This window comes from Sinocyclocheilus anshuiensis, unplaced genomic scaffold (assembly GCF_001515605.1).
Source record: "Sinocyclocheilus anshuiensis isolate Anshui unplaced genomic scaffold, SAMN03320099.WGS_v1.1 scaffold412, whole genome shotgun sequence".
NCBI classification, from domain to species: Eukaryota; Metazoa; Chordata; class Actinopteri; order Cypriniformes; family Cyprinidae; genus Sinocyclocheilus; species Sinocyclocheilus anshuiensis.
Window position 1 is genome coordinate 1,396,205 of NW_015558661.1, and position 20,525 is coordinate 1,416,729.

A 20,525-nucleotide genomic window follows, 5' to 3' on the forward strand; every position below is an offset into this window, starting at 1 on the left:
ATAAAGAATATCTCTTTGGATTTGAGACTTTAGTCTTTGCAACTTTACAGATCTTCTTTATGCACCAAGAGCTTGAAACACTTCAAAGAGAAAGGAAAAATTGAAATCGCATCATATAACCCCTTTAATACTTCTATTCAGCAAGGATGCATTAAATTGTTCAAAAGTGACAGAAAATACTTTTTATTTCAAATAATTGTTGTTCTTTTGAACTTTTTATTCATCACTGAAAACAATCTATCAGTATTTCCAAAAAACATTATGCAGCACAACTGCTTTCAACATTGATAATAATAATAAATGTTTATTGCGCACAAAATCAGCATACTAGAATAATATCTAAAGGTCTCGTGACACTGAAGACTGGAGTAATGACTGCTGAAAATTCAGCTTTGCCATCACAGGAATGAATTGTATTTTAAAATATATTAAAATAGAAAACAGTTATTTTAAATGATAATAATATTTTATAATATTACTGTTTTTACTGTATTTTTGATCAGATAAATGCAGCCTTAGTTAGCATAGAAACTTCAAAAACATTTTAAAAAATCTTACTGACCACAACATTTATACACAATTGAATTAATTGTCATTGTTTTCAGTGGTCTCCTGCTCAAACACTCTCTTCTGCTCGTTTGCCGGATCATCGCACCATGAATCCTTGTCCAGTCTATGAGAGGAAATCCAAAACCATCTATCTGTTCTTTGTCTGCATATTGGGCAGTACCACAGAGTATCACCAGATTGCTACGGGTAGAAACCAAGCACGGCTGTGTTACGTCACTAGTACAGACTATGGCCAAAACTGGAACAAGTTAACAGATTTAACAAATATTGTTGGAGATGAGATTTGCAACTGGGCTACTTTTGCAGTTGGACCAGGACATGGTATTCAGATGAAAAGTGGAAGACTAATCATTCCAGCTTATGTTTATTACATACATTGTAGGTGTTTTCCTTTTAATTTTCCACTCATAGTCAGGCCTCATGCTTTGGCGTTCTATAGTGATGACCGTGGTGTCACCTGGCAGATGGGAGAAAAAATCCCAATGAAATCCTGCGAATGTGAGATGGCTGAGATCATAGACCACGCTGATGGGAGTCATTTGTACTGCAACGCCCGTAGTACATGTGGCCACAGAGTGGAGGCTTTAAGTGAGAGCAGCGGGGCAGCTTTTGGCAACCCTCATGTTGCTCAGAAACTCGTGGAGCCCCATCATGGCTGCCAGGGTAGCGTGTTGAGCTTCCCTGTGCCCGAGCCATTGGATGAAGTGGAGAAGAGCCCAAATGATTGCTTGACACAGTCAGACACAAAAACGTGGTTACTCTATTCCCATCCAACTAGTAAAAAGAAAAGGAAGGATCTTGGAGTTTACTTGAATAAATCACCCTTGAAAACGTCTGGTTGGGGCCAACCATGGATCATCCATAAGGGTCCCAGTGGATATTCAGATTTGACACAGTGTGAGGAGCGATTTGCCTGCCTCATGGAGTGTGGAGAGAAAAGTGAGATTGAGGAAATAGCCTTTGTGGAATTTAAACTCAGCAATTTATTGTGCACTTGAAACGATAAAAGTACTTCCTATGGCAAGTTTTAAATGAATAATTCACCCCAAAATGAAAATTTGCCTAAAATGTGTTCATCCTCAGGCCATCCAAGATGTAAATGAGTTTGTTTCTTCATCTGAACAAATTTGGAGAAATTTAGCTTAATATCAACTTGTTCACCAATGGATCCTTCAGTGAATGGGTGCCGTGAGAATGAGAGTTCAAACAGCTGATTAAAAACAATAATTCAAAAGTAATCCACACCACTCCAGTCCACCAATTATTATTTTGTGACGCGAAAAGCTGTGTTTGTAATAAACAAATCCTCCATTAAGATGTTTTTAACTTTAAACCATTGAATCAGTCCTCTTTACTGAATCAGAAGAGAAATTTACTTGCAATGTTTACAAGAACAATTCTAAATAATGATTTAATAAATAAATATTTCATCAGCTGTTTGGACTCTCATTCTGACGGCATCCATTCACTGCAGAGGATCCATTGGTGAAAAATGTATGTAATGCTAAATTTCTCTGAATCTGTTGCAATGAAGAAACAAGCTCATCTACATCTTGAGGGCGAGGGTGAGTAAATTTTCTGCAAATGTAATTTTTGGGTGAACTAGTCCTTTAACGTTTGCTTCTGCGTTAGATTTGCTTCTTTCTACTGGATACAAAAAAAAAAAAAACGGGGACAAAATAGCTGTATTTTGAATTCAGATAAATTTATCTGAGGTGAAGTCCGAGCATCTCTTGAAATCGCTATCCGTTCCCATGGTTACTTCTCATTCTCTATAGGGATAGATGCTTATCTTTTGAATTGTTTTTTGCCTTTAAGTTAAGCAACCATTCATTCGTCATTGTATCGTTTGCAGGGAAGAGAAGCTATTTTATCGCACTGCGACAAAATAGCTGTATTTTGAATTCAGATAAATTTATCTGAGGTGAAGTCCGAGCATCTCTTGAAGTCATGAAACTGTTATGGCTTAAAAAATTAAGCAGTTAATGTGATAATTAAATCATGACTGTGCTGGTCCTGGCTTGATACATGTAAGGTATGCTTTACCTTGTATTTATGTATTTATTGTAAGCAAATGCCTATTATTTGCTTGTTGACCTTTGTTATAGGACTGTATGATGGTCATTACTCATTTGTTTGTCATGTATTTTTATGTCAATATAGGCTGCTTAATTTTATTTTGGACTGTGTAGACTTTTTATTTTGATTCATTTAGTTTCACTGTAAAAATACTGCAATTTTAAAAATATTTTAATATTTTAAGATATTTCTCCCTATTACCTTCTACTGGCTCGGGGTGCAAAGGTTACTTTAGCTCGACATTTGTACATGTATTATCTTTAGTATAGTGTTTGACACTATTTTTGTCATTTTATTGTAAATAGCTGTGTTGCATCTGTAATTACCACAGATTAACTGGAACAGTCTAGTTTTAACAAATTGTGATGTTTTCATTTGAAGTAGTTCAAGAGGACACTATCAATATTGCACTGATAAAGACTAGTGTTATTCAAATTTATGGTATGATTAAGTTTAATCTGGTCATGCTTTTAATCAAAATTGACTGATTGTGTTGCATGGATATAATCGGCAGCCAAATAATACTATATTTTTGATTATTAAGTGTGCCGTTTGGCCTTTTCATGACAAGGTCATAGTGGACAGAATTAATGAAGTATTTTCACTGATAAAGATGTATACTGTATATGTATATATTAGTATTTTTATTACATATATTGATAAGATCGCAGTGGATATAATATTGAAATTATTTTAAATGGTTTCCCATCTTGTTCATAATTAAGCATTCAGGAAAACAGTCCTTTTCCCCCTCATTGGAAAAGCATGGTGTTGACTCAGAATGGCCTACATAAAATATTTTCTGCCGCTCGACAGAGCAACATACGTATAAAAACTGAGCCGTATTGGTTCGGACCTATTGTGAAAACTGAGAGAATATAGCCAAAAGAAGGAAGGACAGGGTACAACAAAAAATTATCTTTCCTTTATAAGTAACTTAAATCCTCGATAAGACATCACCACTTGACTTAGTTTATATTGCTTAATCTTGCCTTGTGACTTTTTTTTTTTTTAGCTAATAATATAAATCTGCTTATTATATTTTCAGGATTTAAATTTAACAATGGACAAAACACACACAGGAAGCAAATCAAGACCCTTTCCAGTAACAACATTATTCAAACAGGAGCCTCAGAAATCTGAAAAAATGCAGGTGACATACAGAATTCCAGCTCTCATCTATATCAGTGACAATCAAACGTTTCTTGCCTTTGCTGAAAAGCGGAAAACTGCAGATGACACGGATGCAGATGTTCTTGTGATGAGAAAAGGAACATGTAAGGATAGTGAAGTTGAGGTGAGTCTTGGTACATTATTGTAGAGTGTTAAACAGTTCTCTGGAACTTAAGTTTTAAAGGAATAGTTCACCCAAAAATAAAGTGATACATTTATTCATCTGGCTCAGGCCATGTGAGATGTAGATGAGTTTGTTTCTTCATCAAAACAGATTTGGAATCATTTAGCATTACATCACTTCCTCATCAAATGGATCCTTTGCAGTGAATGGGTGCCATCAGATTGAGAGTCCGAACAGCTATTAAAAAACACAAAAATACCCACAAGTAATCCACACATCTTGTAAAGCAAAAAGTTGTGTTTGGAAAAAAAAATCCATCCCCTGTTGTCCTCTCAGAATCCACAGACATATTTGTTTAGAACTGTTTTTGTAATTTACTTTTTATACTACACAAGACATTAATTGATTGACAGGAGTGGTGTTGATTACTTGTGGGTTACTGTGATGTTTTTATCAGCTGTTTGGACTCATTCTGACGGCACCCATTCACTGCAGGGTATCTGTTTGGTAAGCAACTGATGTAATGCTTTTCTGATGAAGAAACAAACTCATCTACATCTTGGATTGAGACACTTGAATTTTTAATATTAAGCCTTTTTTTCGCCTTATTTTTCTTTATTGTTTTCAGTGGGATAATAGTCATGAGTTGCTCACTTCGGCTTGTCAACCAAACCACCGCAGCATGAATCCATGTCCAGTCTATGAGAGAGAATCCAAGACCCTCTTTCTGTTTTTTATCACTGTTCCTGTTGGGGTCTCTGAACACAAACAAATACACAAGAATAAGAATCAGGGACGACTTTGTTACATAACCAGTCATGACACTGGCAAAACCTGGAGTGATATGACAGACCTGACAGCAGATGTGATCGGTGAGCAGGAGAAGGACTGGGCCACCTTTGCTGTCGGACCAGGACATGGTGTTCAAATGAAGAACGGAAGACTGATTATCCCAGCATATGTATATCCTTGCCACTCTCTCAACTGTGAACCCACATCGCGTGCATTCACATTCTACAGTGATGATAAAGGAAGTACTTGGCATTTAGGAAAACGTGTGGATGGTGAGTCTAATGAGTGTCAAATGGCTGAGATCATTGACGACAAAGGTAACAGTAAACTTTACTGCAATGCTCGAAGTATATCCGGCCACAGAGTCGAGGCTCTAAGTGAGAGTAATGGAGATGCTTTTGACAAGCCTTCATCTGCACGTAAGCTGACAGAGACCGGACATGGCTGCCAAGGAAGTGTGTTGAGTTTTGCCCCTGATCCAGCAACTGAAAAAACATGGCTACTCTATTGCCATCCAACCAATCCAAGCAAGAGAATGTGCCTTGCCGTCTACTTGAATAAATCGCCGTGGGATGCCTCAGGATGGGAGGACCGTAAATTGATCATCTACGATGGTCCAAGTGGATACTCCGATCTGGCTCACTGTGGAGATGGAAAACACTTTGCCTGTCTTATGGAATGTGGAGAGATAAATGAGGTTGAAGGGATAGCCTTTGTCCTTTTTAAACTCAGTGACGTCATTTAGGCCAGGGGTGCTAATTGAGACTGCAAAAGTCAACATTTTCTTTTCGTTTGGCAAATTAGTAATTTACTGCTAAAAATAATGGAGAAGTACTCACAAAATTGATATTAAGCATATTTAAATCATCAAAATATGAAGATCATACACACTACCATTCAAAGCTTTTTTTAAACCACATAAACACATTTCATTACACCAAATAATGTTCTTTTTAGCAACATCATATGACCCCTTTAAAACATTACTTTACCTGGGCTACATATGATCTCATAATCAAGTGCTTCTGTCAGTTCGCGTTGAAAAGAGATTAAACATTGAGGACCGTAGAAATGAGTGCAGCTGCCAATATGCAGTTTGCTGTGGAGAACAGTATCTAGCACAACGTTTGTGTGTTTCTTTTCACAGGATGCATATGTTTAGCGGATCAAACACTATACCAATGCTAATATGATGCTTCCAACATGCTTGGCACAGAAGTTTCTGATTTATAAATTCCTCACCCACAGTGGTCTGGTTTCATTTGTAGATGGTCCGGATTCATTGCTAAAAGACTTATTTTCAATTGCGATATTCAATATTTATTTTTTTTAATAAATTGATCTGATTGATGTTAGTTTCACCATTTTCAAATTCAACTCCACAAACGTGTGCATTTTACTATTATGTCCTTATGTCGTAACATAACATGGTGGGTGGGACTAACAGAAATTGACGAATCATCATGTTGACAAGTGTAGACTATGGTATACACCTATAGGAAGAGGGAAAATGAAGAAACTGCCTCCAATTGACCATAAAAACTTTTTTATAAAGCTATAGTGAAAAAAATAGTAATATTTTTGTTGAATAATTTACATCCATTTGGAAAATTACCTACTTCTCAGTGGGTGGGCCCATGCCCTCCCGCTTCACCACTGCTCCAAACTTTTGATCAAAATACTTCCTGATGTATTACCGTCTAGCCAAAAATGTGCTTTATGCAAAGCAGTTCTGTGCCATTTTTCCATTTTTATTGTAGATTTCAGTTTTTCTTTTCTTTTGCAAAAATTTATAACAGCTGCTTTCCTCACTTTCATGACCGCTCTTTCTCCAACCGTGCTTTATTTATTTTTTATTTTTTACAAACTTATTTGAAGTAGTCCTTGAGTTGCATATCAAGCCCTCTTTCGTGGACAGCATATACCTGTTTACCTTCATCATACTCAAAGATTATATGAACAAACTTGTGAAATAAAAAGGAAATGCAGCGTCATGTCCCTGGTTGGTATCTTGTCACAGTTGAACATCCATAAGGGCCCCAGTGGAAACTCACAACTTGATACATTGTGGGTTCTTTGGTTCTTTGCAGCAGTAAAATGTGCAAGCTGTAGTTTTATTTCAGATAAGTTTCTCTAATGTTACATTACCTCTTGAAATCATTTTAGAAAAAAGATAACTATAGGCAATCAGTATCTTGTTGCACATTCTGCTGTATCACACCATTTTCACTTCTTTTCAGTATTATTTGAGTGCTCAGTAAAGATAAGATGTGTTTTTAAACATTTGCGCAGGGCTGTGTAACATTAGGGATAGAGACCATAATTCATTTTTGACATAAGAGATAAAGTTATCCCAGTGTTTATAATTCATGCACGTAACATGGCTCATAAATCATTAAATCATTATTATCTAATTATTCCAGATACTCCAAATGTCACCACAAGCTCATTGCACAGTCCTCAACTCCTTTTGCACTTAGTGATAAAATATTAGTGATAGCATCTGTCAGTGGCCCAGTCCAGTAAACATAATGGATCTGTCTGTATCTACTTGCAGTTCAAATCAGCAGTAACTTGGGAAATCACAGGACTTTTGCCAGATAAAGCAAGCTAATTGGAATATAATAAATAACAGTTATATAAACACAATAAAAAAAAGCACGTAAAGCATATTTTTATCCAACACAGCCCTTCAAGATTGTGTCAAACAGGAGAACTAATGCAAAATATAACTTTTGCATTGCTGTGAATTGGAGTAGCAAAAGAGAATATGTAAGAAATTGAAAAACGTTCATAAAATGGAAGCTTAAGGACATTTTAATTCATTTTAATAAAATATTGGTGCTTACGCTTATAACACTGGTGCTACTTATGTCTGTGTTGCCACTTTTTCCCTACAGTGGAGACAGTAACACCACCCAGACAAATTAGCACATTAATAAGATTATATTCATCAAAATTTAGATTAAAATATGCAAAAAAAATTAAATATTGGGGACATTTTTTTCCTTAAAATATTATAAAATATGTATTTTTTAACCAATTTAATAAAGTTGCATGTTTAATCAAATATTCTGTATATTCACAGTATAACTGGTTTTATTTGTATTAAACGTGTTTTTCCCCATTACATCCCAGGATAACTCTTTGATGTATGGTGGAAATATGCAGATTTTGTTAAACATGAAATCTCTCAAACTCAATTAAATATGTATTTTAAAACAAAAATATAACTTAAAACAGTGAACACATTTTTTTCACCCTACAGAATACAAATATGCAAAAAATTTTGGTATTTAACGATTTAACGGTATTTAACATTTAATTCACACATAAAGAAAAAATACTTTATGCTCTCTTTTACTTGCATACTTTTACTTACGGACTACAATAAATGAAACAGATAAAGAATGTTTTTCACCCTGCTTATCATCCTGCTCTTTAACTTAGTAAATGTTTAACTTAGTTTAACTTAGTTTCAGAAATTTCCTGTGTTGATATAGGTTATTATAAATAAGGGATGCTCAGTATGTTTTGGTTAGACCTGATGAGAGGCTTGAGAGGTGGTGACGAACCTGCTGTGTTGCTGCTGCTCCAAAAAAATCATTGCTGTGAGTATTGCTTCTTATGGGGATACTTTTTGACAAGGACAAAAAAAAATCTAAATGTAATTTATTATTTTTTAAGAATAATATGTTGTGTTCTTGTGATGTCTGTGTCACCTTAAAAATAAAATACAACATTGTGTCAGAACTTACAAAAACTGTTTATTTGTAGCGCTACCTCTGAATAAAGGGGGTTGGCCAGACTTCTGATGCTGCACAAAATTCAGAGTGCCACTAACCGTTTTTCTAATAAATTACAATGTATTTGTCCCAAATTGTTAACATGGATGTTTTTATTTTCATACAGCGTCAATACATTTGCAGGTTGAAGTGCGAAACTTCCTTATGTAACTTCTGTCTGTACAGTGATTACACTCATTATCTTGTTTTGGACGTGAGGCCAAGTTTGGCAAATTCCACTTCATTTGTTTCAATAATTGGAATCTAAAGCAGTGTCTTTTATACATTTTAAAATGTGGCGGAAGTGTATATATGGGGATACTGTTACTTATACTTCTATTTATTCTATCTATATGGCTAGAATAAAAAAAAGGGTAATAATACATCTTCAAAAAGCAATTCAGTTTCTCTCAAAGACAAAACAACAAAAACATTATTCAAACAGACCCATTTGTCCATTGTTTTGGACAAGAGTCATTAGTGCCTGTAGTTTGTCCTGCCTGTGAAGACGTAATGTGTCTTGTCTGGTCTGCAACCTCTGTGAGTATTTGTATTCTCACATTTTTAAACATTTTGTAACCATTAGACAAAAAAAGGTAGAAAAAACACTTTAATAATTTTTTTCTTTTTATGTATTTTATAGTAATTATAATATAATTAAATACAGTATAATATGATAGTTTGTCTCATTATCAACTTATACCGTTTATTCTATTTGTAGGTCTTACATTTAACAATGGATAACAACACACCTTCAGCTGAGCTTACAGGCATAAAAACAACAATATTCAAACAGGAACAATTTCAATGTTGGTGCTATTGGCCAAGTTGGTGTTGTTGTTTAGGTTGGCCTAGATGTTGCAAATGACAGGTGACACAGAATTCCAGCTCTCATTTATATCAGTGACGCTAAAACCTACCTCGCCTTCGCTGAAAAACAGAATACACCAGATGACACATGCAGAAGTGTTTGTGATGAGAGGATTGTTGGGAGGATGACAAGAATATAGTTCAGGTACTAGACATGTTTAACCAAAATCATAAATTGTTATTCATAACTGACAGTTTTCTTAACAACTACTCCATTTCATAGATTCTTTACCAGTCTAGTTTATAAAAGGCATGAACACTGTCATGATTTTTATTTCAGTGGGATAGTAGTCATGAGGAGCTCACTAAAGCTTTTCTACGAAACCACCGCAGCATGAATCCACGTCCGGTTTATGAGAGAGAATCCAAGACCCTCTTTCGCTTTTTCATTTGTGTTCCCATTGGGGTCGCTGAAGACGATAAAAAAAGACAAAAAAGAACCAGGCACGACTTTGTTACATAACCAGTCAGGACACCGGAACAACCTGGAGCCAAACTGAGGACTTGACAGAACGTGTAATCGTTGAGGAGAAAAACTGGGCCACCTTTGTTGTTGGACCAGGACGTGGTGTTCAAATGAAGGGTGGAAGACTGATTATCCCAGCATATGCATACTTTAAATCCACAAATGTTCAGCTCACATCACGTGCATTCACATTCTACAGTGATGGCTGAGATCATAGATGACAGTGGTAGCAATACACTGTACTGCAATGCTCGAAGTACATCTGGCCACAGAGTCGAAGCTCAAGCAGCAGCATGGACAAGCATTTGACAAACCTTCAACTATTCAAAAGCTGATAGAAACCGGTAAGGGTTGCCAAGGTAGTGTGCTGAAAATTCATTACCCTGATCAGGGTACATCCGATCAAAAGGAGAGAAAGAATCTCGGAATCTATATGAATAATTCACCATTGGATCCAAATTTATGGAAAATGTTTCCCAAAACCAATGATGGTCCAAGTGGATACTCAGAGCTGGCTGAGTGTAAAAAAGCGAGTACATTGCCTGTCTCATGGAATGTGGAGACAAAACAGAAATTGATGAGATAGCCTGTGGATTCTCCATAGCAATGTTCAAGTTCATACTGCAAAAACTTTTTTTTTACTAATGAAAATTGCTGATTGTTACCAACCAAGTAATATGCTTCCCTTACTAGAAGTGCATGCCAATAATTCTGAAATATTCCTTTTTAAAAACTATATTCTATACACATGAATTATTCAATATGTAGGAAACGGTTAAAATACTTTAATTAGTTTAGCATTTTTTATTGGTAATTTCATAACGTTACATACACATAAAATAATTACATTATCTGACTGAAACTTTTTTGGTAACACTTAAAAGCCTTTATGTGTAATGCATTATAAAGGGCTATTAAAGGGTATAATTCATTATAATTATGTAATACATTATCTTGTCATAAATAATTATAACAGAACTTAAAATGCATAGTGTAACAAAGAACTGATAAGTGTTATTCATGAGATTGCACAATAAATTAAGGTGCACTACAAGGCATAATTAATGCATTAAAACATATTTTATAATGCATTATACATACAGGCTTTAAGTAAATTGTTACCACTTTTTTTAAATACAGAAACTGGAATCTAATTAAACAGAATACACTGTTTGTCCTGTTATTGTAAGTCCTTTGTCCTGGAGTAGGCCTACGTCAGAAATATAACATGGATTTGTCACCATCCTGCATCAGTGATAATAATGTGCTCTCTTTGCTTTGTCTCATCACGCTGTCTGCGTCCAGTGTAGAAATGGTGTTATGCTACTATATTAAATTTTACGTAAGTCCTTTGTCCTGGAGTAGGCCTACGTCAGAAATATAACATGGATTTGTCACCATCCCGCATCAGTGATAATAATGTGCTCTCTTTGCTTTTGTCTCATCACGCTGTCTGCGTCCAGTGTAGAAATGGTGTTATGCTACTATATTAAATTTTATGATGATTATTACATGGCTACTCACCATAAATTCATATACATGGACATGAAATTCCGATTTGAGTTGAAATATCACACTGCTGAAAGCAGCGACTGACCAATCAGAATTAAGTATTCCAGAGAGCTGTGTAATAATAGTTTGCTAAAGATCACTGTCAAAATAATTTTTCAATTGTTTAATATTACTCAATGAGTTCACAAACATTGTACTCGGACTGCAAACTATTATGCAAATTTGATTTCCTTGTATCATTACACAATAGTTTTGACTATTAATTATCTAATGAACATCAACATCATCTGTCAATGATTTTATCCACCCAGTCCCATACATGTAGAGATCCATCCGTAGCTGCTGAGAGAAGAGTTTTTGGTCGTGATTGATGCCAAGAATGGGTGGTAACCACAGGCGGGGAACTGCTGTATTTTGCTTCATGTGACATTTCATGACCACGGTGTGAAAAAACTGGCTGAGGGCTCTGTCCCTCTGTACTCCAATCCATTGTGTTGTAGATGTGCACTGTTCCATCAAAGCCTTCTAAATTCAAGAAAACAAAAATTGTCAGGTCATTGGTAACCAGAGGTCTTCCCATTAAGGAAGATGAACATGACATTTTGTATCTAACAATCTTACAAAACTAAAGGGTTTGTTCTTTACTTGAGACAGGAAAAATGGAAGCATTCTTTACTTACCCGACACAGAAAGACATCTGTTGAGAACAGGAGCCCAAGAAACATTCAGAAAGTCATTCTTTGATGTGCTATGTTGGACATTTAGTTTCGTTTGACAAAACGGACTCTGCAAATCTCTTAGATCAGACAGCAGCATGTGACCAGAGGACGAGAGTCTGGCTACAGTACAACAGGAAGGTTCGGACTGAGAGCTGTCACTCCTCAACCCAAATGACCAGTGCAAACCACTCTTACTGTCTTGCAGAGGATAATGACAAGTCGAGGGATCTCTTGTGTCACCCATTAGCAAAGTGCCATTACTCGCACAAATGAGAAATACACAAGCATTCACAAACTGTAAGCCACTCACTGAATCGGAGGACTCTTTCGCTGTAAAACAATAAATAAGTAATATGAAATGAGCTGTACTAATAAAGCACTTAAAAAATAAATACGTTTTGATATTACCTACTGTATACAGAACCCGTCCTGTTGCTATCTCTGTCAGCTGAACTTCACTTATACCAGAACCATGAAGGACTGCTGGTTCGTCTGTCAATCCTGGTGCTATTTTAATGCCTTTTGCTGATGTGCTCTTGAGGTTTATGACTCCAGTCCTTTTTATAACATCTGTGTTGCAAAAACAGGTAAGATGCTACATGAAATTTTAAGACTTTGCAAAATGCTCCATGAATTCAAAAATGTCAGATTATTTAAAATAATTTAAAAATTATAATGATTTTCTATTTAGAAAACAATTATACAGGATTCAACAAATGCATGTAGATTATTAGTTTAATTTCTCATTGTTAATTTAATTTGTAATGAATTACACAGACATGAATCCTACCACTATCATCGCCTCCAATATCCCAAATCTGCAACGTTGAACTAGAACTTCCAGTAGTCACCGCACATCTGTAAAGAACTGTATATCAAATAATCATATCATCATACAGATGGCAAAATAAATAGGCCTCTAAACTTTTAAAACTGATTAGAATTGAATATTTCTCAATATCTTGCTGTTGTTGGCATCGTGTCAAATCAAACTAAAGCAGTATTTTGCCAGTAAATAGACTGAAATAGACAGTTACAATAGAAAAGGCATTAATATTATCAAGCAGATGAGATTTCACTTCTGAGCATATCAAGATCTAGTTTTGACCTTGTTCCAGGGATATGTATCAAACTCTCAATAGGTTCCTCTGAAAAGCCACCATGCTGTACTTTGAAGTCTCTTTCTGCACAAAGACTCTAAAGTAGTGACCAATAAGCAGTTAATTAAATGAATTGCACATTCAAAATACATATGCTACTAAATCCTTTATACACCTGGTTTTCTCCTGCATATAATTTAAGAGGCAGAAGTAACTCTAAGATTTCACTTCTTGCTCCAGTGTATCCTGCAACACAAATACCTGGAATACAGAATGAAAACAGCCTTTAGAATTTAATAGATTTTCTACTTTAATGATTCAAAATTTTCGGAGATTCAGAGAAGCCTTACTTTTTTCACCCGTCCACTCTATTACTTTTGTCGGATGCTCGAGTTGAAATACATGCAGATCTTTATATCTGAAATCAAAAAGGACGCAGATTAACTGGGTAATGAAACACGTCCCTGGTGCTCAAGATAATGCTGTCTAGGTTAGGCAATACAATAAGTGTTAAAACACAACCGCTATTACAGGCGATCAAATGCAACTCACGTGTTTAGAGATTCTATAAACCAGTCATCAGCTTCATCAGAGGATATGTCCATGCTGAATAACTGTTCACTTATTTAATAAATTAATAAATACAAAACCTCACTCCTCCATAAGTTTATTCATCAGCAGATATTTAAAGTCGGTTAATATTTCCGGAACATTTTCTTCTGTACTCCTGATGTGTTTCTAACGTACAAAGTTCCGTTGTCGCCATCTGCCGGCACAAAGTAAAGTAAAGTAAAGTAAAGTACAGTAAAGTAAAGCAAAGTAAAGTAAAGTAAAGTAAAATAAAGTAACGTAACGTAACGTAACGTAGAGTAGAGTAAAGTAAAGTAAAGTAAAGTAAAGTAATCAAATACTTTAAAATTAAAGTAAAGTAAAATAAAGTAACGTAACGTAACGTAACGTAGAGTAGAGTAGAGTAGAGTAAAGTAAAGTAAAGTAAAGTAAAGTAAAGTAAAGTAACGTAAAGTAAAGTAAAGTAAAGTAAAGTAATCAAATACTTTAAAATAATAATTTTAGTTTTGTTTTGGGCTGGGATAATAAATTTAATTCTCCAATATGGTGAAAAAAGATGAAGTTAAGAATTAATATAAGAGCAGGCTTCTTACCTTAAATTTAATATTTAACTTGAACTTGACATTCGCTTCCAGTTACAAACTGGTATTTTAAAATCATATTATTATATTGTATTATCATAGTCATAAACACTATGGGTTGTTGAGCAAATAGTTTTACCATTTATTGCACTTTGTTTGTCACCTAGTTAGGCCTATTTACCCATACAAGTGCTGATGAATCAGAGGTACTTCACATTCAAAGAAAATATCTTACTTCCCTGTTACAAAAAAAGGTGGATATCTTCGTACACACAATCTTTTGGAAATCCACCACTATTGCATAATGAAAATATTTATTTTAACCATTTAACTGTGCATGAACAGCAAATAATGCCATAAAATCAAGTTGATTTGAGCACATAGGGAATGGCTACTGACTTGTAAATCATATTCTGGTTTATTGTGTAATAATGTTGGTAAGCAAAACAGAAAATCTCTGGATAGTGAATGAGTAAAAAACGTTTGGCAAATATTTGATTTACAAAAGCAGCATTCCAAAACAGCTATTCGGGTCAGAGCCTTCATTGGATGTGTTATTGTCTAGTGGCTGTACAATGCAGAGCAAAGCTGGCTCCACTTAAACCAGACCATCCTTTGACTTTCATAAACACAGACTGAATAGAGTGAAATGTTGGAAATGTGTGGCATGCCTCTCTTGAAAAAGAACCATGTATTCATTGTAATCCAGGATTTACGGTGGTGACATGTTTTAGCTCTCCCATCAGCTTTACTCAGTTTGTGATCTGCCTCACTTATGTTGTATGCTAAAATATCATCCCCATGTGTACTTGCAATGTTCCACAGCTCATTACTTCAGCTGCTTTTTATTTTGAGATTCTCACACACTTCAGATGAACACACTTCTTTTTTTCAAACACGAACCATTTTTACAGGAACTTTATTTTCACCTCTAGAAAATCATTGTTAAATGCCAAAAGGCTAATTAATATGAATTAGTTATATAATGATAATTAAAACGTTTTTCATTTGCTTCATATCAGTACTGAAATCTAAATAAAGAAGTCACTCTTCTGACAATGTACTTTTCAAATCAATCAGCAGTCGAGGCCTGCTAAGATTGTGACTTTTTTTTTTTTGCTAAAACCGCACAGCATCTGAAAATAATGAACAAACCATTGTTAAGAGTTACGACCTTTACATTTGTGTTTAATAAATCTGAAAGTGTTATATATTATATTATAAAGTTTGGGTTTAGTAAGATTTTTCTTTTGTTATTTGAAAGAAATGTATATGTTTTTTTAATTCCAAAGTGACAGTAAAGGCATTTATAATGTTACAAAAGATTTCTGATTCAAATAAATGCTGTCCTTTTCAACTTTCCACTCATCAAAGAAGGCTGAAAAAAAAACAGAAATAATTAAGCAGCACAATTTTTTATTTTTTTTTTTGTCACTTTATATCAACACCTGTATCTGCGTGGACAACCATGGTGATCAACAATGTATTCCTGATCAAAACAGAAACGATGACAGAGTCCTCCATAACCACATGTCCAATTCTGAATCTGCACTTCATCATGATGCACTGAGACAAAATAATATCCAAAATTATCCAAGTAGTGTTGTGCATGTGCATGTATATGTTGAATTGAAATGTTAGTAGCATCTTTGCACACAAGCTTTAATGTTACGTAAAACAAACAAATACAGTTATGACTAAAAATCCAATATACGGATGATTCAGATGAATTTACTTGTCAAATAAGTAAGCAACACATTCACAAATTAAATAAGAAACATTAATGAATGTGTAAATTCAGTCTTTTGTTTTCTAAATTCAAATATCGCATCCCTCACTTCCACAAACACACACAAACACTCCACCCATGCAGTAAAAATCTCCTACCATTCCCTGCAAAAAGTGCAAGCAATGCAACAAACAGAATCATGCCAAGCTTCTCCATAGTTTTACAGTCTCATCCTTTCAGGCTGTGTTGATGGCAGTGCCAATGTTTCATTTATACAACATTGAGTCAAAAGGGAGGAGTCCAGGGGAGCTGAATTACAGCTATATATTTTATAGAAGAGGTGTTTTAAAATTAGGAAAACCAGAGATTTACCAGAGAGTAATTTTAATCTGAGGCTCATAGCATCTATCAAACAGTGTCATTTCACACCCTTTTTAGTATATTCCCAACTTTGGCCAACATTCTGAGACGGTTCACTCAAAGTTATGAACAACGTGCATCCAGTAACATTAAAACATTTGTTTAGAGTTATCTGGTTTTATACTGTTCGCAAAATGATAAAATGGAAGAATGTTCCCTTAATGTTAGCATAACCGAGAAGAAGAAGAAGAAGAAGAAGAAGAACATTTTTAAAACAATATTTAAAAAAAAATGGACATTTTGAACATTCAGAAACAATATTTTCATAACTTGAATGTTACATTCTTAAACATATTTTTGTTAGCTAGGTGATGAAAATTACTGACAAAATTGTAGTGAGTAGGTTACCGGATTATCACAAGTATTTTTATTATTCTTCCAAGGATTTGCAATCTGATAGTCTTTCTATTCTAAATATTCTGGTGTAAAATATTTAACGACTATATTCATTCTGCCAGTAGCCTAAAACTTGTTCTTAATAGGTATGATGGACCTCATGAGGATAAATCCTACAAGTCACTGAAAAAAACAAACTAATTTCACTGAAGGAATTGCTAAACTTCACAACCAATTTCAAAGAAATGGGAAGAAACACACTGAATTGAAAGTGAAATTCTGAACAACATTTACATCTTTGAAAAATCTTTTTACAGTGTACTGAAATATCATTATAGGCCTTTGATCTTTTTTGATTTTATCCCCAAAAATCTGATTTATGAATGAACCAGCAGATGTCACTGTAGCATTAAAAGCCATGGAGCAAAAATCCTTCAATGACACTAAATTATGAATACGGCTAAATTCATTTTCTTTCTCTAAATTCACTTTATGTCTCAGTATGTTTCATACAATCATTCCTTTATTGGAATACAAATTGCTTTAGTACAAAATATGTTCCTTAATAAAGCTGTATTGATATATTTTAAATCTAATCTTAGCACACCTTCCATTTCTTTTTCTGCAGGAATTTCAGCTTCCTTGAAGTGTTCATGATAGCAATCAAACAGTCTTATCTGTTATTAAAGCAGATTATTCACGGTTCTCACGTTGTTCAGTGGAATGAGGGTAAAACCACATATCCTTTAGAAGACAGAGTGCAGCTAATGGGGAATTGTACAAAGCGAGTTAAGTTGGTAAAAAGAGTGAAAATGGGTCATGGCATTATTAGCCTTTTTCTAATGTGCGTCATCTAATGCATCACAAGGCCATTATGGAGGGTCCAAATACAAACACATTCCCCCAGGAAACAGAGGGGAACATTAGAGAGATTTGGGTCTAAGGACTGAAACCCATTCAGGTTCTGGTTTGAAACTTCTCGGTGCACATGCATGCTGTGGTTACAGTGGTTTCTGACTTCGCCTTACTGCTGTGGAAAATTATACATAATACAGATAATTATGCTTTGTGACAGGCTTTTAAGCTGTCTGTTTCTGCAAATGGTCACATTTCCGTGTGTTTTAGTCCACCTTTATTTCAGAAGAGAGAAACCATGGCGACTGCATCTGCCCGACATAAAAGAAAAAGAAAAAAAATTGAGCCAGTGGCTCCCTGATATACTGTGGTGAAGGTTGAAGTGCCATGTGACAATGAGAGCACGACTGACCTTGCTTTTTAACTTGAAATCCCCCTCAAATCTGTGGGTAGATGCTGAGAACAGTCTCATGCAAATGAGGACATTTAAATGACATGGTAATTCATAAAAACCAAAATAAAGAAAGAGAGCTTTTCTGCAAATGTCACAAGGATACCATAAAGTGAAAATAAATCATGATGGATTTGAAAAGGATCGTTGTCACTGCGTTCTTTGACAAGATGTTGGATGATGAACCCATAGGGAGACTGCGACTGTTTGTTCACACACACACACACACACACACACACACACACACAAAGCCACATTTGAAAAGAGACATCCCTCCTGTCAGTCATGCTGTAATTATGACTGTATGGAATGATGTAGGCTAACAGAATTGTTTGTCATATATTGTAGTTTTGGCTCTAGAGCTACCTGCAGCAGTTGTTTAATGTCAAAACAATGATGAATGGGTTACAGTTCAAAGTTCTCACAAAACATACTCGTGTCCTCTCATGATAATTGTCTCTGTTGCTCATTTTCAGTCTTCCCACATTTCATGTAATAATTAATCAAATATTCATTTATCTTTTCAGACTAAATTTAAGCTGAATTCAGAACTGCATTCTACTCTTGCTATTTTTACATATTTATTTCTATGGCAGCATAAGCTGTAGTATGCTGTCCCCAGTTCAGCATTAATCATAACGTACCTACGATTCGTTCGACGCATGCGCACTACATCTGTTTTGTAATACTTCACCTGACCTGGAGAGGACAGCACGTTGCATCATCTTTCTATTCTTGAACAAACGCCATTACCTTCTGACCTCTGATTTTTCGTGTTCTGTTGAATTTACTATAGCGTTTTCCATCTAATCCTCAGAGTAGGTTTTAAAAGCACTGGTGCAGTTGTTGCACATGCGCAGATGACAAACGTGCAAATGTGTGCAAGGCTACAGAATTTCGGCTCTAAGAAGTGTAGTAGTGTGGACGAAGTAAAAATTACTGTAGAAAAACGAATAAGTAGAATGTACAATATGCCTATTATTCCGCTTTACAGTAGCTACTGCTAAACGTAAGATTGTGGGGATGTGACAAAAACAGCATTCTTCCATCTTAGAAACATTGCCAAGTTACGAAACATGATACCTGTTTCTGATGCAGAAAAGCTAGTTCATGCATTCATGACCTCTAGACTGGACTATTGTAATATACCGTTGACTTGATTACAAAGATACTATTTAAACTGAGCTGGATGGACTGCCTGAAACCTGTACAGAAAATGTTCTTCATAGAATAAAATGTCAAGTGTCTATCATGCCATAGTGTTTTCACCGGGGTTACAAAGAACTGCATACTGGAGACTTAAAACTATGTTCAGAAACATTCAAATGGTTTCTAAAAGTTCTATATTTTTGTATTCTTCCAACGATTATAATTTTAATTTCAGGCAGGGCCTCTTTATAAATTGCACAGATGGGAATGAAATGGCCCACTACACACACTTTGGGATATGCTGGTTACATTTGTAGCAGGGATATTTAGGAAACAGTGGAAAATTCAGTTTAGCTCCAGTCCTTTGCAATTTGTAGGATTATTACCAAAAGCTGTGTCTAAAAATCCTTCATTAAATATATAAAATAATCTTTTCTAGATTCACCAGTAGCAGTGTAAATGGTATAGGATGAAAAGTGTTCCGCTAAAACTGGATTGTCCGTGTGCAAACTCATTCACAAATCAAAGGGAAGGTCTCTGAAAAAAAAGTAATATTGCTCCACTTTGATGTCTCTCTCTTTTTTTCTCTCTCTCTCTCCCATTAAGAATGCGGGTATATTAACAAAGTGAAACTTCCATTCCTTCATCCGCTGAGATTAGCCAGCAAACTAATTCCCTCTCTAACCCTGCTACTTTGAAGTCTTCAAGGGAGCCAAGAGCTTTTGTGCATGATTTACATAATCTGACAACTGCATCCCATCATAGAGATGTCTATTAACAGGAAAGTGTTCTAATTTCTTACCAAGATAGCATCATCACTACTGGTTTCATCTATCTATCTATCTATCTATCTATCTATCTATCTATCTATCTATCTACTCACCAACACACCCATCCATCCATCTACCAACTGTCTGTCTATCTGTCTTTCTATCTATTTATGTATCTGTCGATCATCCATCCATCTATCATCTACCTACTCATCAACACACCCATCCATCTGTCCATCTATCCATCCATCCATCCAACTACCTACTCACCAACACACCCATCCATCCAGCTATCTACTGACTATCTGTCTTTCTATCTATTTATGTGTCTATCATCCATCCATCTATCCATCTACCTATCTATTGTCTGTCTATCTGTCTTTCTATTTATTTATGTATGTCTATCATCCATCCATCCATCCATCCATCCATCTACCTATCTATTGTCTGTATATCTGTCTTTCTATCTATTTA

General features: G+C 35.2%; 3 protein-coding genes and 1 pseudogene across 5 annotated transcripts in view; 3 read left to right on the plus strand and 1 right to left on the minus strand.

Moving 5' to 3' along the window:
• LOC107681103 (sialidase-3-like) overlaps positions 1-1,616 on the plus strand; it is a 2,940-nt gene extending 1,324 nt beyond the window's left edge. For both annotated transcript variants that reach the window (XM_016477265.1, XM_016477266.1), the window contains exon 3: positions 606-1,616. In XM_016477265.1, coding sequence (XP_016332751.1) covers positions 606-1,568 — 963 coding nt within the window. In that variant the 3' untranslated portion in view covers positions 1,569-1,616. The remainder of the gene's footprint in view (positions 1-605) is intronic.
• A 1,930-nt stretch (positions 1,617-3,546) lies between these two features.
• LOC107681093 (sialidase-4-like) lies at positions 3,547-6,726 on the plus strand. Its single transcript, XM_016477250.1, has 3 exons — positions 3,547-3,551; positions 3,698-3,946; positions 4,575-6,726. Exons 2-3 carry the CDS (start codon positions 3,713-3,715, stop codon positions 5,481-5,483), a joined length of 1,143 nt encoding a protein of 380 aa, XP_016332736.1. The 5' UTR covers positions 3,547-3,551; positions 3,698-3,712; the 3' UTR covers positions 5,484-6,726.
• LOC107681068 (sialidase-3-like) lies at positions 6,151-10,068 on the plus strand (annotated as a pseudogene).
• A 1,150-nt stretch (positions 10,069-11,218) lies between these two features.
• On the minus strand, positions 11,219-13,945 carry LOC107681096 (WD repeat-containing protein 73-like). 2 transcript variants are annotated; one of them, XM_016477254.1, is made up of 8 exons: positions 13,743-13,945; positions 13,541-13,608; positions 13,366-13,451; positions 13,199-13,287; positions 12,881-12,948; positions 12,499-12,660; positions 12,052-12,420; positions 11,219-11,896 (listed from the first exon to the last, which is right to left on the minus strand). In XM_016477254.1, the coding sequence occupies exons 1-8, from the start codon at positions 13,793-13,795 to the stop codon at positions 11,655-11,657; spliced, it is 1,137 nt and encodes a 378-aa protein (XP_016332740.1). In that variant the 5' UTR covers positions 13,796-13,945; the 3' UTR covers positions 11,219-11,654. The 2 variants fall into 2 exon arrangements, with proteins under 2 accessions (XP_016332740.1, XP_016332741.1); XM_016477255.1 differs by having other exon boundaries at positions 11,219-11,893; positions 13,743-13,940.
• Positions 13,946-20,525: the final 6,580 nt, after the last annotated feature.

Excerpts from the sequence above, each read along its gene's own strand:
- LOC107681093 (XM_016477250.1), top strand. The coding sequence starts at position 3,713 with ATGGACAAAACACACACAGGAAGCAAATCAAGACCCTTTCCAGTAACA. Across the intron at positions 3,947-4,574 it reads GTAAGGATAGTGAAGTTGAG|TGGGATAATAGTCATGAGTT; the intron begins GTGAGTCTTGGT and ends TATTGTTTTCAG.
- LOC107681096 (XM_016477254.1), bottom strand. The coding sequence starts at position 13,795 with ATGGACATATCCTCTGATGAAGCTGATGACTGGTTTATAGAATCTCTA. Across the intron at positions 13,609-13,742 it reads TTTATAGAATCTCTAAACAC|ATATAAAGATCTGCATGTAT; the intron begins GTGAGTTGCATT and ends TTTTGATTTCAG. Across the intron at positions 12,661-12,880 it reads TATTGGAGGCGATGATAGTG|ATGTTATAAAAAGGACTGGA; the intron begins GTAGGATTCATG and ends TTTGCAACACAG.